This window comes from Epinephelus moara, chromosome 24, assembly GCF_006386435.1.
Source record: "Epinephelus moara isolate mb chromosome 24, YSFRI_EMoa_1.0, whole genome shotgun sequence".
Classification (NCBI taxonomy): domain Eukaryota; kingdom Metazoa; phylum Chordata; class Actinopteri; order Perciformes; family Serranidae; genus Epinephelus; species Epinephelus moara.
The window spans coordinates 13,174,445-13,191,343 of NC_065529.1; the positions used below are offsets into that span (position 1 = coordinate 13,174,445).

Sequence of the window (16,899 nt, forward strand, 5' to 3'; positions counted from 1 at the left end):
CACAATGACGTAGGATCTGCTGCACAACTGTAAATCCCACCTCAAGGAGTCAAGCTGATGAACCACAGTGAACTGCCTCCTTGCATTGGACTGTACACTTTGCTTTGATCTGCCAGGACACTAGGTGTCTGTTGGACCTTCCTTGACCACCCATGGTCTTTACCCCATGGATGCTATATTTTAGCTTCAACCCTCCTGTGGACATAGTAGGAACTGACATATACTTGAACTTTATTTCCCTTAGCTGGCAGTGTGTTATCCTTTCTCTCATAATTTCTTAACAATTGTATTATTACTCCTATTATTATGATTATTTATTCATTTTTTAATATTTTGTTTTTGTCATCATCTTTTTTCTTTGTCATGTATTTCTTTTGTCTGTATTTGTGTATTGTTAAAGTGTTTGAAACTCAGAAATAAAATCTAAACAAACAAAAAAAGAAACAAAATTCTGTGGATCCTCAAAACCAGTCTCCCATTCACTGTCTCTGAAGCAGCTCCAGACTTTATACCCTATGACATCACAAATTTGAGACTTTCTGCCCTGGTTGTTAGCTTTGAGAAAGAGTAGCTCATGTTCACAAATACTGGTTGAACTTATGTGGGCCAGGAAATAGCATACTGGAATTATTAGTTTAGGTGGTGTTGCCCTTTAAATTCATGAAAAAAAAATGGAGCGTTTGTGCGATGTAAGGCAAAGATTTCAAAACCATGTTGTTTGTACATGAATATTTGAAGAAAAAAAAAAAAGAAGAAGAAGCAACTCAGCACTACCTGTAATCCGCGGCTACCCTGCTGACGTCACACTGCTGAATCAGGTACGCATCATCAGACAGACGCAATCTGCTCATCGTTTTCAGGTGAGTGTTGGATGACTTCCACCTTTGATAGCAGCTGGGAGTGGAGCGAGGTTTTGCAACAGTGAACACGATGTTTATTCTGCGGATCAGGACACGCACAGACTCATGTCAATAATTCCTCGGACAAGCTGAAACTAGAGAAGACATGATGATGATGATGATGATGATGATGTAAAGAATTTGGCGTCCAGCTGGCTTTAACACCGCCTGTGTGTGTGTGAGTGTGTATGTGTGTAATCCTTGTGTCTTGACACTTCACATTGTTGCTCCACCTCCATCGCCTTGAATTGAAGTCGCAGTTGAGCAGCGGTGAGGCAGTTTCTCAAGAGGAAGCAGACAAGCGGGAGGCGGATTGCTTTCAGTGAGGAGACGCACAGAAAAGTTGACGATGGCAGAGAACAAGATGGGCCCGAACCTCCAGGCTGGAGCTGGATTCCTCGCCAAACGGGTCCAGAAGTCTTTGAATCGAGCTCAGGAGAAGGTAAGTCAGGGAAAACAACTTAGTAAAGTTTCTTTGGGTCCGTTTAACTTCAGAACTGTACGCTAGAGGCACTGACATTAGTTTGGTGAGCTGTGAGACAGACTTGATCAAGCTTGTTCTGTCATCCAGGTTTACGTTGTGGTTATATAAACTAATTAAATGCCCTACTGTGAACAGATTTACCTTCAGAGTAGCTCAAATAACGTTTTAAACAGAATATGAGGCATGTCTGAAGGGGATTTAGCTTCTAGCATAGGATTTACAAGAAGGCTTCCAAACTGGGACAAGCAGCTCCTTCAGAGGATTAGTCCAGTATAGCTGTAGTTTAGAGGCCCACATAGAAGAAATTGGCAAACGAGAAAATGACAATAGCTGTAGCCTGTTGCTTAAGAATTGTGTTGCTCTGTGGCTACTGTTACTTTCCCTATCTATGGTCCCGTTATCAAGCTCTGTAACAAGTTGTAACTCATAATAAAATGCTCCCAGGTGTGAGGATACAATCGTGTAAAGCCTCATCATAACAAATTGTAACAACCTGTGATACTGACCAGAAGAGAAAAGGAATTGCTGTTTGTGCAGGCAATTCAATGCACAAGGCTGTAAAACATGTGCCATAAGCCGTGTCTACTGTGTGTTTGAAACTGTCTACATTTGAATAATCACCTTGGCTATTAGTCTGGTGCATTAATAAAACAGTAGCTTGGACTTCCCCTGGTCTAAGCATCATAGTGTTTTTCAGCACTGTACAGCTGTGTGCGGACACACAAGCTGCCACTTCCTGACTGTGCACTTCCTCTAGCTTGCTGAGCCTTTCTCGCACTTTTGTTTGTGGTTGACTTGTTTGATTTCGCTGCTGCTGCTCCACCTCAGAAGAGCAGCTACAGTTTGCATGTACTCTGAGCTGCGAGACCGGAGCCTATTTTAGGGAGTTGGAGTTTTCATCTGGAAAATGAGAGTATAGACATGATAATGAGAGCCTTTGTTGCAGATTTAAAGTTAAAGGTCATGTGATGTGGCGTTCAGGCTCTCAACCAGCTGCATGCAGTGGACTGTGAAGGACGATGTAATACTTGGCCATGTGTTTCTAGTTTGTTGGAGGCATAGGAGTATGTGTTACTGTGTGTGCAGCACTAATCCGTTATGATTATTACTGCTACACTGTTAAATCAGCTTGACCTGTGTATTCCAATGTCCTGACAGTGGTGACACTGTTTTTAAGTCACCTGAAATCTACTTTGACATTTCTGTAGTGCAACTTCTTATTGGCCAATATGTACACCAATACCAATATATCTGCAATGAGCTGATTTGGGCCAGTATATCGGCCTGGCTATTTAAAGAGTAGACCACCAATTTAGCATTGCACTCCCGAGGGCAATGTCAGACTCATGATGGACAGTAAAAAAAATATCAAAATTGATACAGCAGAACCAGAGATATTGTCTTTTTTAGGTAATACGTTTTTCCACCTTGTCAAAAACTGTTGTCTACTGTCTAAATTACCCACAGTGCAATTGGACTGCAGACAAATTGGTCAAGACATGTATATGTGCTGCAGAAATGAGCCCTAAAATGTGAAATTGTGAAATTTTTCATTTCCAGTTCCCTCATCTCGAAGTCAGGGGATTTTTTAAATTGTTTTTTTTTTTTAGTTAGATGCCTGGAATAACAGTTTTAATGTTTTGCTCTACAAGTTTTAAAAAGGTCAGTAAATACCTGATTGGTAAATAAGTATCATAAACTTTTGTTTGCCACAGTTTATTTTCTGAAATCATTCAAAATCCAATGGAAAAATTTTATTATAGCTGCAACCACATTACATTTGGTATGCACACAACATGCCCCTTCAAACTGTGTCTCCCACCTGTACAAGATAAACCCATCAATGCTGCTATGGTTATTTGTACCCTGCTACAGGTACGTCATACTAAATATGTGGCTAAACACAGGAATAATCCACTTAATAACTCATTATACGTGAAGACGTGATTCACCCTATGCATAATGAGATGTAACTCTCACCCCAACTCCTAACATTAACCATTGGAGTGCTACGTTTTAACCAAAACCTAACCTTAATTGGCTCTCTTTTAACCTCGCTACACTTCATAGCTAGTGAAATGCTAACTTAGCATTTTCTTCGGGGCTTCCAATTCTGTACCAAGGTTCTAAGGGCGCTGACTGTGGACTGACGTGTAGGCATGGTGGACAAGTCATGTAGCTGTTGGGTGGCTCATGTAGCTGTTCCAACTGCAGCAATATTTACTCGGTTTGGTCAGAAATTCGGATGTGTTATGCTAGTTGTGGCTAATGTAGCCTCCTCTAGCTTGCTGTAGAGATCAGGAATGTCTTCTAAGGTCTTTAAGATCATTTCTGACTCCTCACCCCCAGATTATTTCACTTCAGCCCGTCTTCAGCCCGTCTTCAGCCCCAACCAATGCAGACTCAAGTAACATCACTTGAGGCAGTTGACCAGATTGTGTGTATCTACCTCTGGAGCCACAAAAGGTTTTATACACAGTGTACACAGAGTGGCTGCGTACCTTTTAAAAGTCTTAAAAAAGTCTTACATTTAATTTTAAAAAGTGTTTAGCCCCCTTGAATACAACTTTTTCCATAGAAGCAGTACAACTTCCCAACACCTGGACAACAGATATTTATGAGTAAAATTGGAGTTCCCCTTCTATCAGTCTAGCTCTATTACTTACTAATTTTACCTTTCTGATGTTGAAACATACTCTGAATCTGCCATCCTCCCTCAGGTCCTGCAAAAACTGGGCAAAACCATGGAGACCAAGGACGAACAGTTTGAACTATGTTTCCAGAGCCTCAACAAACAACAGGTACACCAACATGTAACCTTTTTAACACGAGAAGCTCTCTCTACCAAGTAGTCCGTAGCTACTCATCACAAGATGCAAATAAAGGTCACAGAAAGTGCTTTGCTTCAGTGAGTTTTTAAGGTGGCTTCTTTTATCCTTCTTACCTAACATCTCTAGTTAAATGGAGCACTGGTGAAACTAAAAAAAAAAGGGACTGCTCTGTTTTGGGTGTTGTTGCGATGAGATGCCAACCCACAAGTTCACACAATCAGCTCAGCCTTGACGACAGGAAATAGGGCTTATCTATTCTGCATAAATTCAGCTTGTTCTGTCTCTTAGATATCTGTACACAAGCATTACCCTTGATACTAAAAGAAATGAGAATGCTCAGATTCAAGAAACGATCCATTTTAAGGTTTACCCACCTCCTCATGGATTAATAAATTGGCCCAGTTTTGGTCTTTAAAAGGATTGAAAAGTGAGACTGTAACAGTGGAAAGAGGAAATAGCACAACCCTCTTTTTGCAAATGAAAGGTTCAATTTAAAAGCAATAAAATTCCTCCTCATACAGTACAGTACACTCTGAGGTTGTGTTGCTACAGCCTTACTTTTAGCTTATGTGCTAATGTTTGCAAACTGTATTGCTATATAATGAAAACTACTAAATTAGTACACTTACTGCATGTCTCATTTCTAATTGTGCTGCTGTAACGCTGTGTTTTAGTGTTCATCATTATCCACTTGTGGCCACAATTGCTGCTGTTTGGCAAAAGTCACAAAGGTTCACTTTTAAGTTGCTCAAAGCTCATTCAGGGTTTATTGCAACAACTGCAGTACATATTGGAGGGAAACTGATGAGAAGCAACAGGAAGGAAGTCTACACGCTGACGAGACACGCTGCTTTCACTTCACCACTACCATCACCACATCAAATGTTGTGATTGTTGTTTATTTTAAAACACAATGTTTTGGTCTGACTATCAAGTGTTGTGGATTACATGCAGCTTGATGCAGAAAAAGTTACGCTGCAAGTAAAAGCAGGCCGCAGTCCAACAGAAGCACACTGATTTCAACATTCGAGGCTGCTGAGGAAATGATAAAGCATAAATGGCACCGGTCAGCCCCAGCGCTAATGTCGCTGGGTGTCACCCGAGTTGACTTCACATTTTCTGCTCTGTATTTCCACACAGATCGATGGAACCAGGTTGTTTAAAGATGTCAAAGCCTACCACACAGCTGTGAAAGGTACGTTATGAAAGCACACACAGCACATACAGACCCACAGCACAGTGTGAACAGAACGCTGCTCTTTGCTGAGGACAGTTGGTGAATAATAGGGAAGTGGATGTCTTCTATTCTTGGACCCTGTGTCGACTTTTGCAATTCTGTCTGTGTTGCCATGTTGAACAAGAACAAATAAAATCCTGCAGTAAAAATTGCAGACGCAGCACTGCATATGTGATTCATATGCAAGAAACTGCTGTGTTGTTGTAGTGTTGTCAGCTATCGCTGCTGCATTGTGAGCTCCACTCAGGAAACCAGTGTTGTTCTGACCTTCTTGGAGTGGGTGTAGCAACAGTACCACAAACCCTAAAAACAATACCGCCACAATGAGCTGTGCTGCTGATGCTAGATGATAAGTTGATCCATATGGAGTTATAAATACTTTTTTTGTTGTATTTTCCTGATTCTTTCCACAGCTGTGCATGAGACATCTAAGAGGCTGTCCCAGACGTTGCGAGACATCTACGAACCAGACTGGAACGGAGTGGGGGACCTCGCTGTCATTACAGAGGTATGTTCATAACGTGGTTTAGTGGATGTTTGCTTGAACAGTAATCTGAGAGCCACAAAGGTCCTCAAAGCCAGGTCATTTGATAAATCAAATTTTATTTCAGCAGGTTGGGCTTATTTCCAGCAAATTTGGTTTTACCAAGCAGGTGCAAAGCTACAGGTAACTTTTATAAAAAATAACTTGTTGTCATTACTCTAAAACTGTGACTCTATCCTGACAGTAGTACATGACACAGTCTAAAAAACTCAGGTTCCTCTGGCTCCTCCTAGTGCTCCTAATGGCATTTGCAAGAACCCATCATGCCTGAATAAAAACAAGTCAGAGCCAGGAGGAGTCTCTTACGCAGCTGTCAATCACTGTTCGTGCGCACACTGCACTGCCAGTAACAGTGCGCAAACTAAGATAAGGAAAGCAAACAAAAGAAGACCATCAACGAAAAGCTACCTAAAATGAAAGAGTTAAACTGAGCCAGGGATAAAACAAGAGTAAACATCGGAGTGGCTTTACTGACGTGGATTTGAAACTAATGCCAGCTCAGTTTCTGTTTTACTCTTTCTTTTTAGTTCACTTTTCGTCATATGTCTTCTTCTGTTTAATTGTCTTTGCCATGTACGCTGTTGTCGTCAAAGGTGGAATGGCCAGATTGCATTGCATGTGGTTGTTTCTTAGCCATTGTGTTTGCAATGGTCCTCCTGAAGCTGCACACTAAAGATATTGAGCTTGACTGAGTGAGAGCATGCGCACAGGAGGGGGGCTGCGCAGTATGTGCACAAGCACTGATTGACATTGCGTTCAAGACTCCATCTGGCTCTGATTGGCTGCTTTTTTTCAGGCACAGTGAATTATTCTAGAATGCCATTAGGAGCACTAGGAGGAGTCGGAGGAACATGATTTTTCCCCATATTAACTGGTTCACATACCAGTGTCAGGATATAGTGACAGTTTCAGTAAATATGACCAAGTAATTTTTTTATAAAATGTTCCAACTGTAGCTTTAGAGAAGCTTGATCTAAGCTACCATGGAAATATAAGCATCCAGACTAACTTGGTCCCTGTTTTGCAAGCAGGCATATGTATTGTACAAGTCTTAAGCAGCGTTAATCTGTTTTGTTTGTTGTTGTTTTGTTTTCGTAGCTACTTTGGGGGCAGAACTGGACAACAAGCTGAATATCACACATGTTTGACATATTATGACGTCATACATTTGATGGCGAACATGTTAGCAAATATATTTATTTACAGATCCAGTTGCAACATGAGTATTCATTCGGGATCATGTTTCTGGCCACCTGGCAAATATAAGTCCAATATTCTCCCTCCTTTTAGCTCTGTTTTGGTCTCGACAGACACCTGAGGGTAGTTTTTAGTTTTTTAGCTGCAAAGTGCTACACATATGTTCACCAGCTAACTATTAAAATAAACACACAAGATGGAGACATAGCCTTCTCAGGGGAATGTTGCTACAGTTTAAAGGTGATGAGCATAAATCCTGATGTCCAAAATGAAATGCTACAGTGGAGTCACATATTTTAAGTTTGACAACTTTGTCAGAAATTCAGTTTTTTAATATCAGTACTTTTAAACCCAACTTTTCCCATCTCCAATTGATAATACTTCTATCCTAGGCAGAGCAGACGTTCACAGAGCCAGACAGCAGACACACCAAAAGCCACAGACTCTGAGCAACTACCCACATAAGCCCTTGAGTCTTATCTAAGGCACAAACATGAGCACATGTCTGGTTCTTCATGTAAGCTTGTTGAACAAGTAACCAAATAAACATTTACTGGGAAAAAAATGTACTGCTAACGTCAGTGTGCATGCTAGATAGCTAATTAGCTGCTCAGCTGCAACATATCAATAACATTTGTCCATAAACCTTTTTTCTTCCTTTTTTATAAATAATAAAAGGAAAACAGAATTTCTTTCATGAGATTAGTGTTGATAAATGTAGCATCGAAGATCTTGATATAAGCTTTTCCCTTCATTGGTCAGTTGCTGCATTTTGTTAGTTTAAGTGAGTCAAGGTTTTTTATATTGTGCAACATAATTAAATCCGTATTTGCTGAAGTTATGTTTGTGGCTTGCTTAAAGTTATCTGGTATTTAGAGACATGTGTTACAGTTGCAGTAATGTGATAACAACTGTCTCTTAGAGTGAAGACTTGCTGTGGAATGACTTTGAAGAGAAACTATGTGACCAGATTGTCCGCACCATGGAGAACTACACAAGCCAGTTCCCTGAGGTCAAGGTAACCTGATGCTTTTTAAGTTGAATCAGTTCCTGCCAAAACTGCACGCAAAAACTAGAATGGCTTCTGCGCCTCTTAGATACCACCAGTCTGATTTCAATGACACACATAGAGATAATCCACCCTCTCACTGGTGGATGACATATTCACTGAAATATCTCTTAATTCGAAACACTTGTCTGTGTTTCAGGAGCGAGTAGCTAAACGTGGTCGCAAGCTGGTGGACTACGATTCAGCACGTCACCACCTGGAAGCGCTACAGAATGCAAAGAAAAAGGATGAAGCCAAAATAGCAAAGGTAGCATTAGTATTACAGTGCACATACCACAGAAATGCAGAGTGTTGTCTGATAAGAGTTTACTGTCAGTATTTATTTATTTTTTTTTATCGAATTCCTAATCTTCTTTATCAGGCAGAGGAAGAGTTCAACAAAGCCCAGAATGTCTTTGAAGAAATAAATAATGAGCTGAGGGAGGAGCTGCCTGTTCTCTATCAGAGGTACGGTACAAATCGACACAGTCCAAGGTAACACTGAGTGGAATGAGTGGAGTTTTGGATCATGATAAGATAAGTAAAGTTAGAATATCTGTGTAGAATAAATAAACCAGTTAAACGATGTCATGACAGTGTCTTGTTTGGTATTCCAGACTAACAAGAGCAACCCAGGCAAATCAGAACATACAGTATGTGAAAAGTGTGTGCAGATGTGCCAATAAGCTATTTAAGATGTTTTATTATAAAATAATCCCAATAGAGATATTCAGAAATGTGTCCAGGTTTCACCTTTTCAAAACCTTTCCGGGAAGGTGCTCAGATATTGAATGAGAATACATTAGAAAGCACAAAACACTTCTGTGCAGAAAAGTAGGATTTCACTCCACTTCTGTTTTTATTTTATTGTGTTTTTTTTTGGGGGGGGGGGGGGGGGATTATACCTGTATAAGATAGCAAACAGTGGAGAGCTGACAGGAAATGAGACAGAGAGCAAGAGAAAGATGGGAATGATGTGCAACCAAGGCCAGACATAAACTGGAGACATTGTGGTTCATGTTTTGCACCCTAAAACTAAAGTTGGTAAAAATAACTTTTGTCATATTTGCTGAAAATGTCACTACATCCACACAGTAGTACATGAGACATATAATCTGTGAGAAAAAATCATGTTCTTAGGCCTCCTCATAGTGCTTCTAATGGCATTCACACAAATCCACCTCACTAACAAAAACAACCAATCAGAGCCGAGGAGTCTCTAACGCAGCTGTCATACATGTCAATCACTGCTCATGAACTGCTGCCATACTCCAAAAGTGGGCAGCACTTATCAAATATGAATCAAGATTGTATTGCTGCATTGCCTATTTCTCGCCTTAATTTTTTTAGAAACATATTTTAGTGTACTGTTTAGTTGTAAAATGAGAGTGTTCAACCCACCCTCCATGTTGGAGACATGCGAGTGAAAACCAAGCACCTGGCCGATGGATTCTAGCAAATGCCATTAGAAGCACTGCAAGGAGAAAGGGGAAGAACACGATTTTTTGTTTGTTTACAGACTGCCTCAGATACTACTGTTCTGATGTAATGACAAATATGACAAAAAGTTGTGTGTGCACACTGTAGCTTTAATCCCGAGGCCACCCGCACCACTTGAAAGACATAAGTCTGACTGGAAAAACTAACTCAACCTGCATGATTGTTCTGAACAAGATGTGCAAAACCTCTCTTGACTGGAAGGACAAAACAAAACTTTGGGCCAGATGTGTAAATGGCCTGTAGAATGTTCTGATGGAATCAGTCCATGCAGACATTTTCCAGAATGTTCATACAACAACATAAACTGAACGTGATTTATTGAAGTACATACAGTATGAATGAACTGAAAGATAAACTGTCTTTGTCTCTGTAGTCGGATAGGTTGCTACGTGACCGTGTTCCAAAACATATCCAACCTGAGAGATGTCTTCTATAAGGAAATGAGCGTGGTAAGATATGACAGACATCCTTTCATTTCCACAATCGCAAAAAAGTAATGTGCTCTACATGATGTGTGAAAAATCCAATTAAAAAAAAGACTTCCAACTGCATCTTTAAGTGATATTTAACTATGATAGATATGGTATTTGTGTGGCAAGTTGGTTTGTGTGTTTATGTTGCACTTTGTGTTGCAGCTGAACCATGAGCTGTACAATGTGATGAAGAAACTGGAGACTCAACACTCGGGAAAAGCTTTCATCATCAAGGGTCTGAACAGGTAAGGCACTGTGTTGCAAGTGTTCCCAACAACAATGTCTTCTTGTCTAGGAGGTAAATAGCACACATACATAATGCTGCCTGTCCACCATTTCTGTTCAGTATGCTGGAGTACGAATTATTCTATTTAGGTAGATTTTTAAATGTTCAAAAATAACTAAGGTACTTTTTCTTCAAATAGCACAACAAGCAAGTCAAAGAAGAGAAAGTCTCTGGTTATCTCCAATCCCATCCCTTGCAATACTGCTTTCCCAGCTGACCACGTCTCCATCCATGCATCCACCGAAAATGGAAAAGACGCTGCGCCCTCTTCCCCTGTCCAACGACCTCAAAGCATCTCTGAAGAACCTGTCCCACCAGAAGAAAGTTCTGTTTCATCCAAAGATGTCAACTCGTCAGACTCAGATCTCAGCTCCAGCGGTGCCAACACACCAAAGAGGCAGTCAGTGTGCGACAATGAGAACAGCGACAGGAGCACAGGGAGTCAGAGTCCAGTAGAGGCAGAGGCAGATGCAGAGGCAGTGGCAGTGGCAGAGGCAGTGGTGGAGGCAGAGGCAGTGGTGGAGGCAGAGGCAGTGGTGGAGGCAGAGGCAGTGGCAGTGGCGGAGGCAGAGGCAGTGGCGGAGGCAGAGGCAGAGGCAGTGGCGGAAGCAGAAGCTGAACTTGCTACAAGCCAGTCGGATGACTCTGGGGTGGTAGTACCAGTGTCGGAGGCCACAAGTCAGGAGGCGTCCAGTCCTTCTGATTCTGCAGATAGTGCCCCACAGAGTCCAGAGCAGGAGACTGTGAGCGATCCACCAGCAGAGCAGGCCAAGCCCAAACCTCCACCAGTCCCGGCCCCTCGCATCTCCTTCCGCTCCACGGAAAAACCCTGTATCTTACCTGCTGAGGAGCAGGAGGAGACAGAGGAAGCATCAGTCCACCAGGAGACAGCTGACTCAGGAGATGACTCCAGCTCAGACAATCCACCAGGCTTCCTATACAAGGTACACGACTTGAATTTAAGGAAGACTTTAACATTTGGATGAAACTGTTAATTTGCTTTCTTGCATTGGACATAGCCACACTTGGCTTGTTTCCCCCTGCCTCCAGTTCCTATACTGAGCTAGGTGCTCTAACTCCAGTTCCGAACTTCACCAACATGAGATTAATGTTGACTTTCTTATCTCAGTCTTTAAAGATTCTGTATACAACATTCGGAGCATTAATATAGCATCAAACTGCTCTTTGCTATAAGGACATAATGGAGTAATAGCGTCCGGAGCAGAGAATTAAGTCACGCTCCTCAGGGTGTGTTGTAATCTGAGCTTCTTTGTGGTTTGTTGTGGTAGACGGTCCGGCCACATGTGCATGTCAGTGCATTGGGAGTCCTGTGTGTGTATCCCACTAGCTCGCTAATTGCTACCGCTGGGGTTTAGCGCCCACCCTCTGGTTCCCGGTGGTTAACACCGTCAGCTCTGTCAGCACTGTTGCCATTGTTGGCACTGTTCACATTGTTAGCACCATTAGCTGCTAGCTGCTGGCACAGCCACCTCCATGTTGAGAGCTGTGTGCAGGCAGTCCCCACTGAGACTCTGAATCATAGATTACTCTGAATGTTGCATACAGCTCCTTTGACGAAAGCAAACAAACATATTTTCCTGAACTGTTTTACCTGTTCTTTCAAAGTGAGACTATGTAACTATGTAAACTGGGTGAATCGTGACCACACGTGACAATTACAGTATAATGCTAAAATGCTAAGATGTTGTCTAACAGTAACACAGGTAGCCCAGAGAAGAGTCGTACGTACCAGTGTTATAAAAGGAGTATTAGTTGTATTTTGAAGTGTTAGTCTACCTGCCCAGAGATTGCAGATGGAAACTATTCAGTGGCTTAATCTAGTAAAAATCATACTTTGTAAAAATGAAATCAGTGTTTTTTCTACATGACTATTATGATGAGCTTCTAAAATATCTGCCTTAGAGATTTCAGTTTCCACTTCAATACAGAGAAGGTGAATAACATTTCCTTTGAAATCTGAAAACTAAAAAAGCAGTTCCTATGAAAACTCATGCCATGTCAGATCTCTTTAAACCTGGAAACTGTTTTAATAATTTAGGTGAACTGCCCTTTTAAAGTTGACTAACTGTTTTACACCAGGGGGTGGCATTAGAGAGCCATGAAGCATCTGAAGAGGGTCTGCTCCAGTTTGAAGAGGGAGACATCATCCTGGTGCTTGCTGACACTCAAGAGGTTTGTGTGCATTCTTGCAAAGCTTAGCTCACTCTTTGTGGTACCTCAGACATAGAGGATTACACATTTCCTGTTAAGACTGCTCATTTTTGTGGACATTGGACTGTGTTCTGAGCCTGGATATGTTGTTTAGACCAGTGTATTGTGGGAAGTTGTTCTTTCTGTTTAAGCCATGTATGCATCCTGCTGGTGATGTAATTTTCATCATGTCTGGGTTCTTTGTTGAGTGATTAATGTAATCTTTTCTGTGGGTAACTTTCAGTGGTAATGTCACATTTAGGCATTTCCACTGCTGATAAAATACAGTTTGACAGAAGGAAATGTTTCAAATGTCTGAAATAAAATATCTACTTAACAAGGGGCCACACTCACAAAACATCCTAAGGCTTAGGAGAAACTCCTAAAAATAATAAGCTGCGTTTTAGATCCAGTTAATAAGGATCCAGTCTACTCACCAACAAATAAAACAGTCTTGTTGATACTGGCAAAATGCTGTTGGCAGGGATGGTGAACTGTCTGTGAGAATGAATATCAAACCAAAAATGAACACTTCAGATTCACGTTTGTGTGAGAGTTTATTCATAATAATACATTTTTATTATTTGTTGAGTGTAGACTAAATAATTACCAAATGAAATGTAGCAATATATAGCTTTTTTATGGCCATCGACAGACTACGCATGGATATGCTAATTGTAGGATATGAAAAATTAGAGTCACCACCCAGGACTATGCTCCCATGAATACATATTTAATTGAATTACCACCTCGGTGACATTTCAAGCTTCACACTCTTTATCCGACCTGATGAAGAGCATGTCACCTTGGTGGTTATTTTACTAAATATATGTTCATGGGAACATAGTCTAGTGTGCAAACTCTATTTTTTCATCTTTTGCATGATCCGTTGTTCAGCACCTGATCTTCCCTGTCTGGATTTGCATGCTTTTGTATACATTTTTTTAATGTAGAATTTCCCTATTAAAGGCAAAATTCTTAAGTATAAAAAAAGAAGTCAAATTTAACTTTGCTTCATATTTGAAATCTATTTTAATTTAATGTTTAATCAAATTGAATAAATGTAATAACATTTTACAGTCCATTCAAAAAAAATTTTTATATTTTTTTCAAATGTATAGTTAAATTTAATTTAATTTAGACTTGAATTACATTTTTTAAATTGTATTTATTACATTTATTAAAAAATGATAAAAAATTAATTAATCAAAATTAATTAAACTTTTAATTCAATCTATAATTCAATGTTTTAATTGTTTTGTTAGATTTAATTCTCTATTTTTTAATAATTTAATGTCAAAATTTTTAATCTGACCTAATCTAGTTCCTTTGCACACCCCTTTTCACATATTGACGAATATTTTATTTCACATTCACTGACACAGACCAATCCCATGTTAACCCACTTCAACAGGGTCAGCTATGTCACCTTCTCTTAGCTTAGGAGTTCTCTTAGGAGTTCTCTTAGTCTCTAAGTGTCTCTCCACAGCTTTGTCAATTGCTCTTAAGAGGAAACTCTTTAGGAGGAGACATTTGAGATGCCTAATGGTAAGAAAAGACAGGTAGTGAACACAACCCCAGATTTTATTGTCGGTCCCTTAGAGTGCAAGAAATCACACCAAAAGTAAATCCTAACACTCATTCACAAAGTATCTGATCAGAGTGTGGATTGTTCACTTAAAATCTTATGCTACATGTGTTTAATGTGTGTGTCTCGCAGCAGGAAGGCCTGGTGAAGGGGATCAGGGAGGAGAGTTGGAACCAGCACAGGGATCTACAAAATCACTGTGGGATCTTCCCGGAAAAACTCCTCCGGCCTGTTGAAGCAGAGTGAGGCAATAGTCAGTCCTCAGTCTGTAATACGTTATTCTTCCATCGAGCAGTTGGTGACTCACACACTCTCTCACACACACACACACACACATACACAAACATTCACACACACCCACACACAGAGGGAGTGAACCCATATGTTGTGGGTGCAGAAGCTGTACAAACAGATGAGCACAAGTCCCACGTGGGGCTTCACATGCAATGATGTTGCAACCTGTGGAACAAAAGCAACTGAGCTTTAGAACATTTTGTGAAAGAGTGTTTGGATCGTTAAATGTTACAGTATTTTCTTCTTTTTGCATTTTCAAAGTCTTTCCGTGAAACACTGTGAAACGAAAAAAGTTTTTATATTGATGCTGTGATCTTGTAAAATTCCCTAATAAAGTTTCTAAGTAAAAGAGAATAGGAGGTTGTTCTGGTATGAAGTTCTGCATATTTGAATACAATAAGGTTTCATTTTGGGCCATTTATTTAGCTGATGTAGGAGTTTCCAGTCTAAGAGAAGCGGATATACAGTAAATGGGATTTGCATTTTGTAAATAAAGGAAATTGTTGCTGCAAGACTGGAGATAAACAGCCTGAGTTTGAGAGAGGACTACAATGATTCACCACAATGGAATGTGAAAATATTGTCAAGACCTGCAAACTGAGACACACTGACTGATTGACTGTGAGGAGTTTATGGAAGAAAGATCTGTCTTGTATAAAAACATACCGAGCTTGGCAGGTCTACTGTGTGGGAGGAAGAACCTGAAGTGTGTTGGAGTGTCTACGTATCACCGGACTAAGCACAGACAAAGCCAGCCGGATGATGAGGTAACACCAAAAGAAGGAGTTAAAGGAGTGGCTACAACATTCAGAGCATTCATATAGCAGCAAACCACTATTTGCTATGTAAAGATATTATTGAGTGATGAGCAGAGAATCATGCAACCTCTATGTGTTGTTGTTGCAGCCAGTCCAGCTGCACATGCATGTTAGTGCATATGAGTCCCTGTGTGTGTGTCCCACTGGCTAGCTATTCGCTGCTGCTCTGCATTTTGCTCATACAGTGGGTGATGCTACAGCGGTGTCACATAGGTGTAGCACCCACCCTCCAGTGTCCCCCAGGTAAACACTATAAGCTCTGTCAGCACTGTTGCCATTGTTAGCTGTTTGCAGAATTTGCACCATTAGCTGCTAGCTGCTGGCTGTTTCACATGTTTTTAGAGTGATTGTGATTAGCTGGTTGGGTTTATGCTTTTTTTTGGTGTGATTACAGTTAGGTCATACCACTGGGACTGATAACATGTCCCCCACCCCAGCAACATCATTTAGAGCACTGGCTCTCAGCTGGTGGGTTGCGGTCCAAAAGTGGTCATTGGTCCATTCTGAATGAGCCGCAAGGGACTCCCAAACGTGTCAACTTTCTCAAAAAACACTTAATTTTTAAGTACTAATCCAAACCCATTGGTAGCTTTGTCACCTTCTACCTATGCCAATCTTCAATGCCTATGTGCAGTTTCACATAGATTGACCACGTCAGTGAGTAGAAAAACGTGGGACAGACAGAATGACTGACTGACAGCTTTAGATATTGGTCCCTAGATTATGTTCACTGAGTTTCATGCAGATCGATCGGTCCCTAGATTATGTTCACTGAGTTTCATGCAGATCGATCAAACTTCCTAGGAAGATATCAATTTCAAGTGTTTTTCAAAAAATTGAAAACGACGGAAGTTATGGGTTCTTGAGGCAAATTTGTTCCTCATGCATGAGGAGAGGCATCTCTGTGCAAAGTTTCATGTCTCTACGACATATGGGGCATGAGATATGCCCATTCAAAGTTTGCAATTTCATTCGGTTGCTATAGCGCCCCCCTTTGGCCAATTGATGTAATATTGCTTCATTCCCATCCTCCCATGATCCTCTACCACTGTGCCAAATTTCACATGGATTGAGCAAGTCAGTGAGGAGAAAAACGTGGAACAGACCCACAGACAGAGTTTTCGGCATTATATGGTAATTTATAGTGAGATGGCTAATTTCCGAAAGAGCTTTTATTTTGAGGTGCCATTTCTTGCTGTAGAGAGAACAACTAACGGACAGCTACTTGACAAAGACGGCAAACTTGCTTGAGGACATGGCCAAACGCAAGTACGGTGCTGAATGTATTGAGCTGTATGGACCTTTAAGGAGAAATCTGGACGCCGTGACTGGACCAGTTGGGAACCACTGCAATTTCTCATATATCGAAAAGACTGACACATGGCAGTATCACACATTTAGTAAAAAAACGAGTTGACTACCATTCCTGTGGGTGTTAAAAAATAGCAGTTCATTGCTGTGCTGGTAACTAATCGTTTTTCTGAAAGGC

At 40.8% G+C, this 16,899-nt stretch overlaps 1 protein-coding gene across 2 annotated transcripts; it reads left to right on the top strand.

Moving 5' to 3' along the window:
• The first annotated feature begins 899 nt into the window (after nt 1-899).
• bin2b (bridging integrator 2b) lies at nt 900-14,946 on the top strand. Of its 2 annotated transcripts, none has more exons than XM_050038980.1 (12): nt 900-1,341; nt 4,104-4,184; nt 5,355-5,409; nt 5,865-5,959; nt 8,115-8,210; nt 8,401-8,508; nt 8,623-8,708; nt 10,114-10,189; nt 10,376-10,458; nt 10,639-11,443; nt 12,600-12,692; nt 14,434-14,946. In XM_050038980.1, exons 1-12 carry the CDS (start codon nt 1,249-1,251, stop codon nt 14,542-14,544), a joined length of 1,782 nt encoding a protein of 593 aa, XP_049894937.1. In that variant the 5' UTR covers nt 900-1,248; the 3' UTR covers nt 14,545-14,946. The 2 variants fall into 2 exon arrangements, with proteins under 2 accessions (XP_049894937.1, XP_049894936.1); XM_050038979.1 differs by having other exon boundaries at nt 901-1,341; nt 14,431-14,946.
• Nucleotides 14,947-16,899: the final 1,953 nt, after the last annotated feature.

Bases quoted from the DNA above. Each gene is read 5' to 3' on its own strand.
- bin2b (XM_050038979.1), top strand. From the start codon at position 1,249: ATGGCAGAGAACAAGATGGGCCCGAACCTCCAGGCTGGAGCTGGATTC. The intron at 5,410-5,864 runs GTACGTTATGAA...TTCTTTCCACAG, and splicing joins CTACCACACAGCTGTGAAAG to CTGTGCATGAGACATCTAAG. The intron at 10,459-10,638 runs GTAAGGCACTGT...TTCTTCAAATAG, and splicing joins ATCATCAAGGGTCTGAACAG to CACAACAAGCAAGTCAAAGA.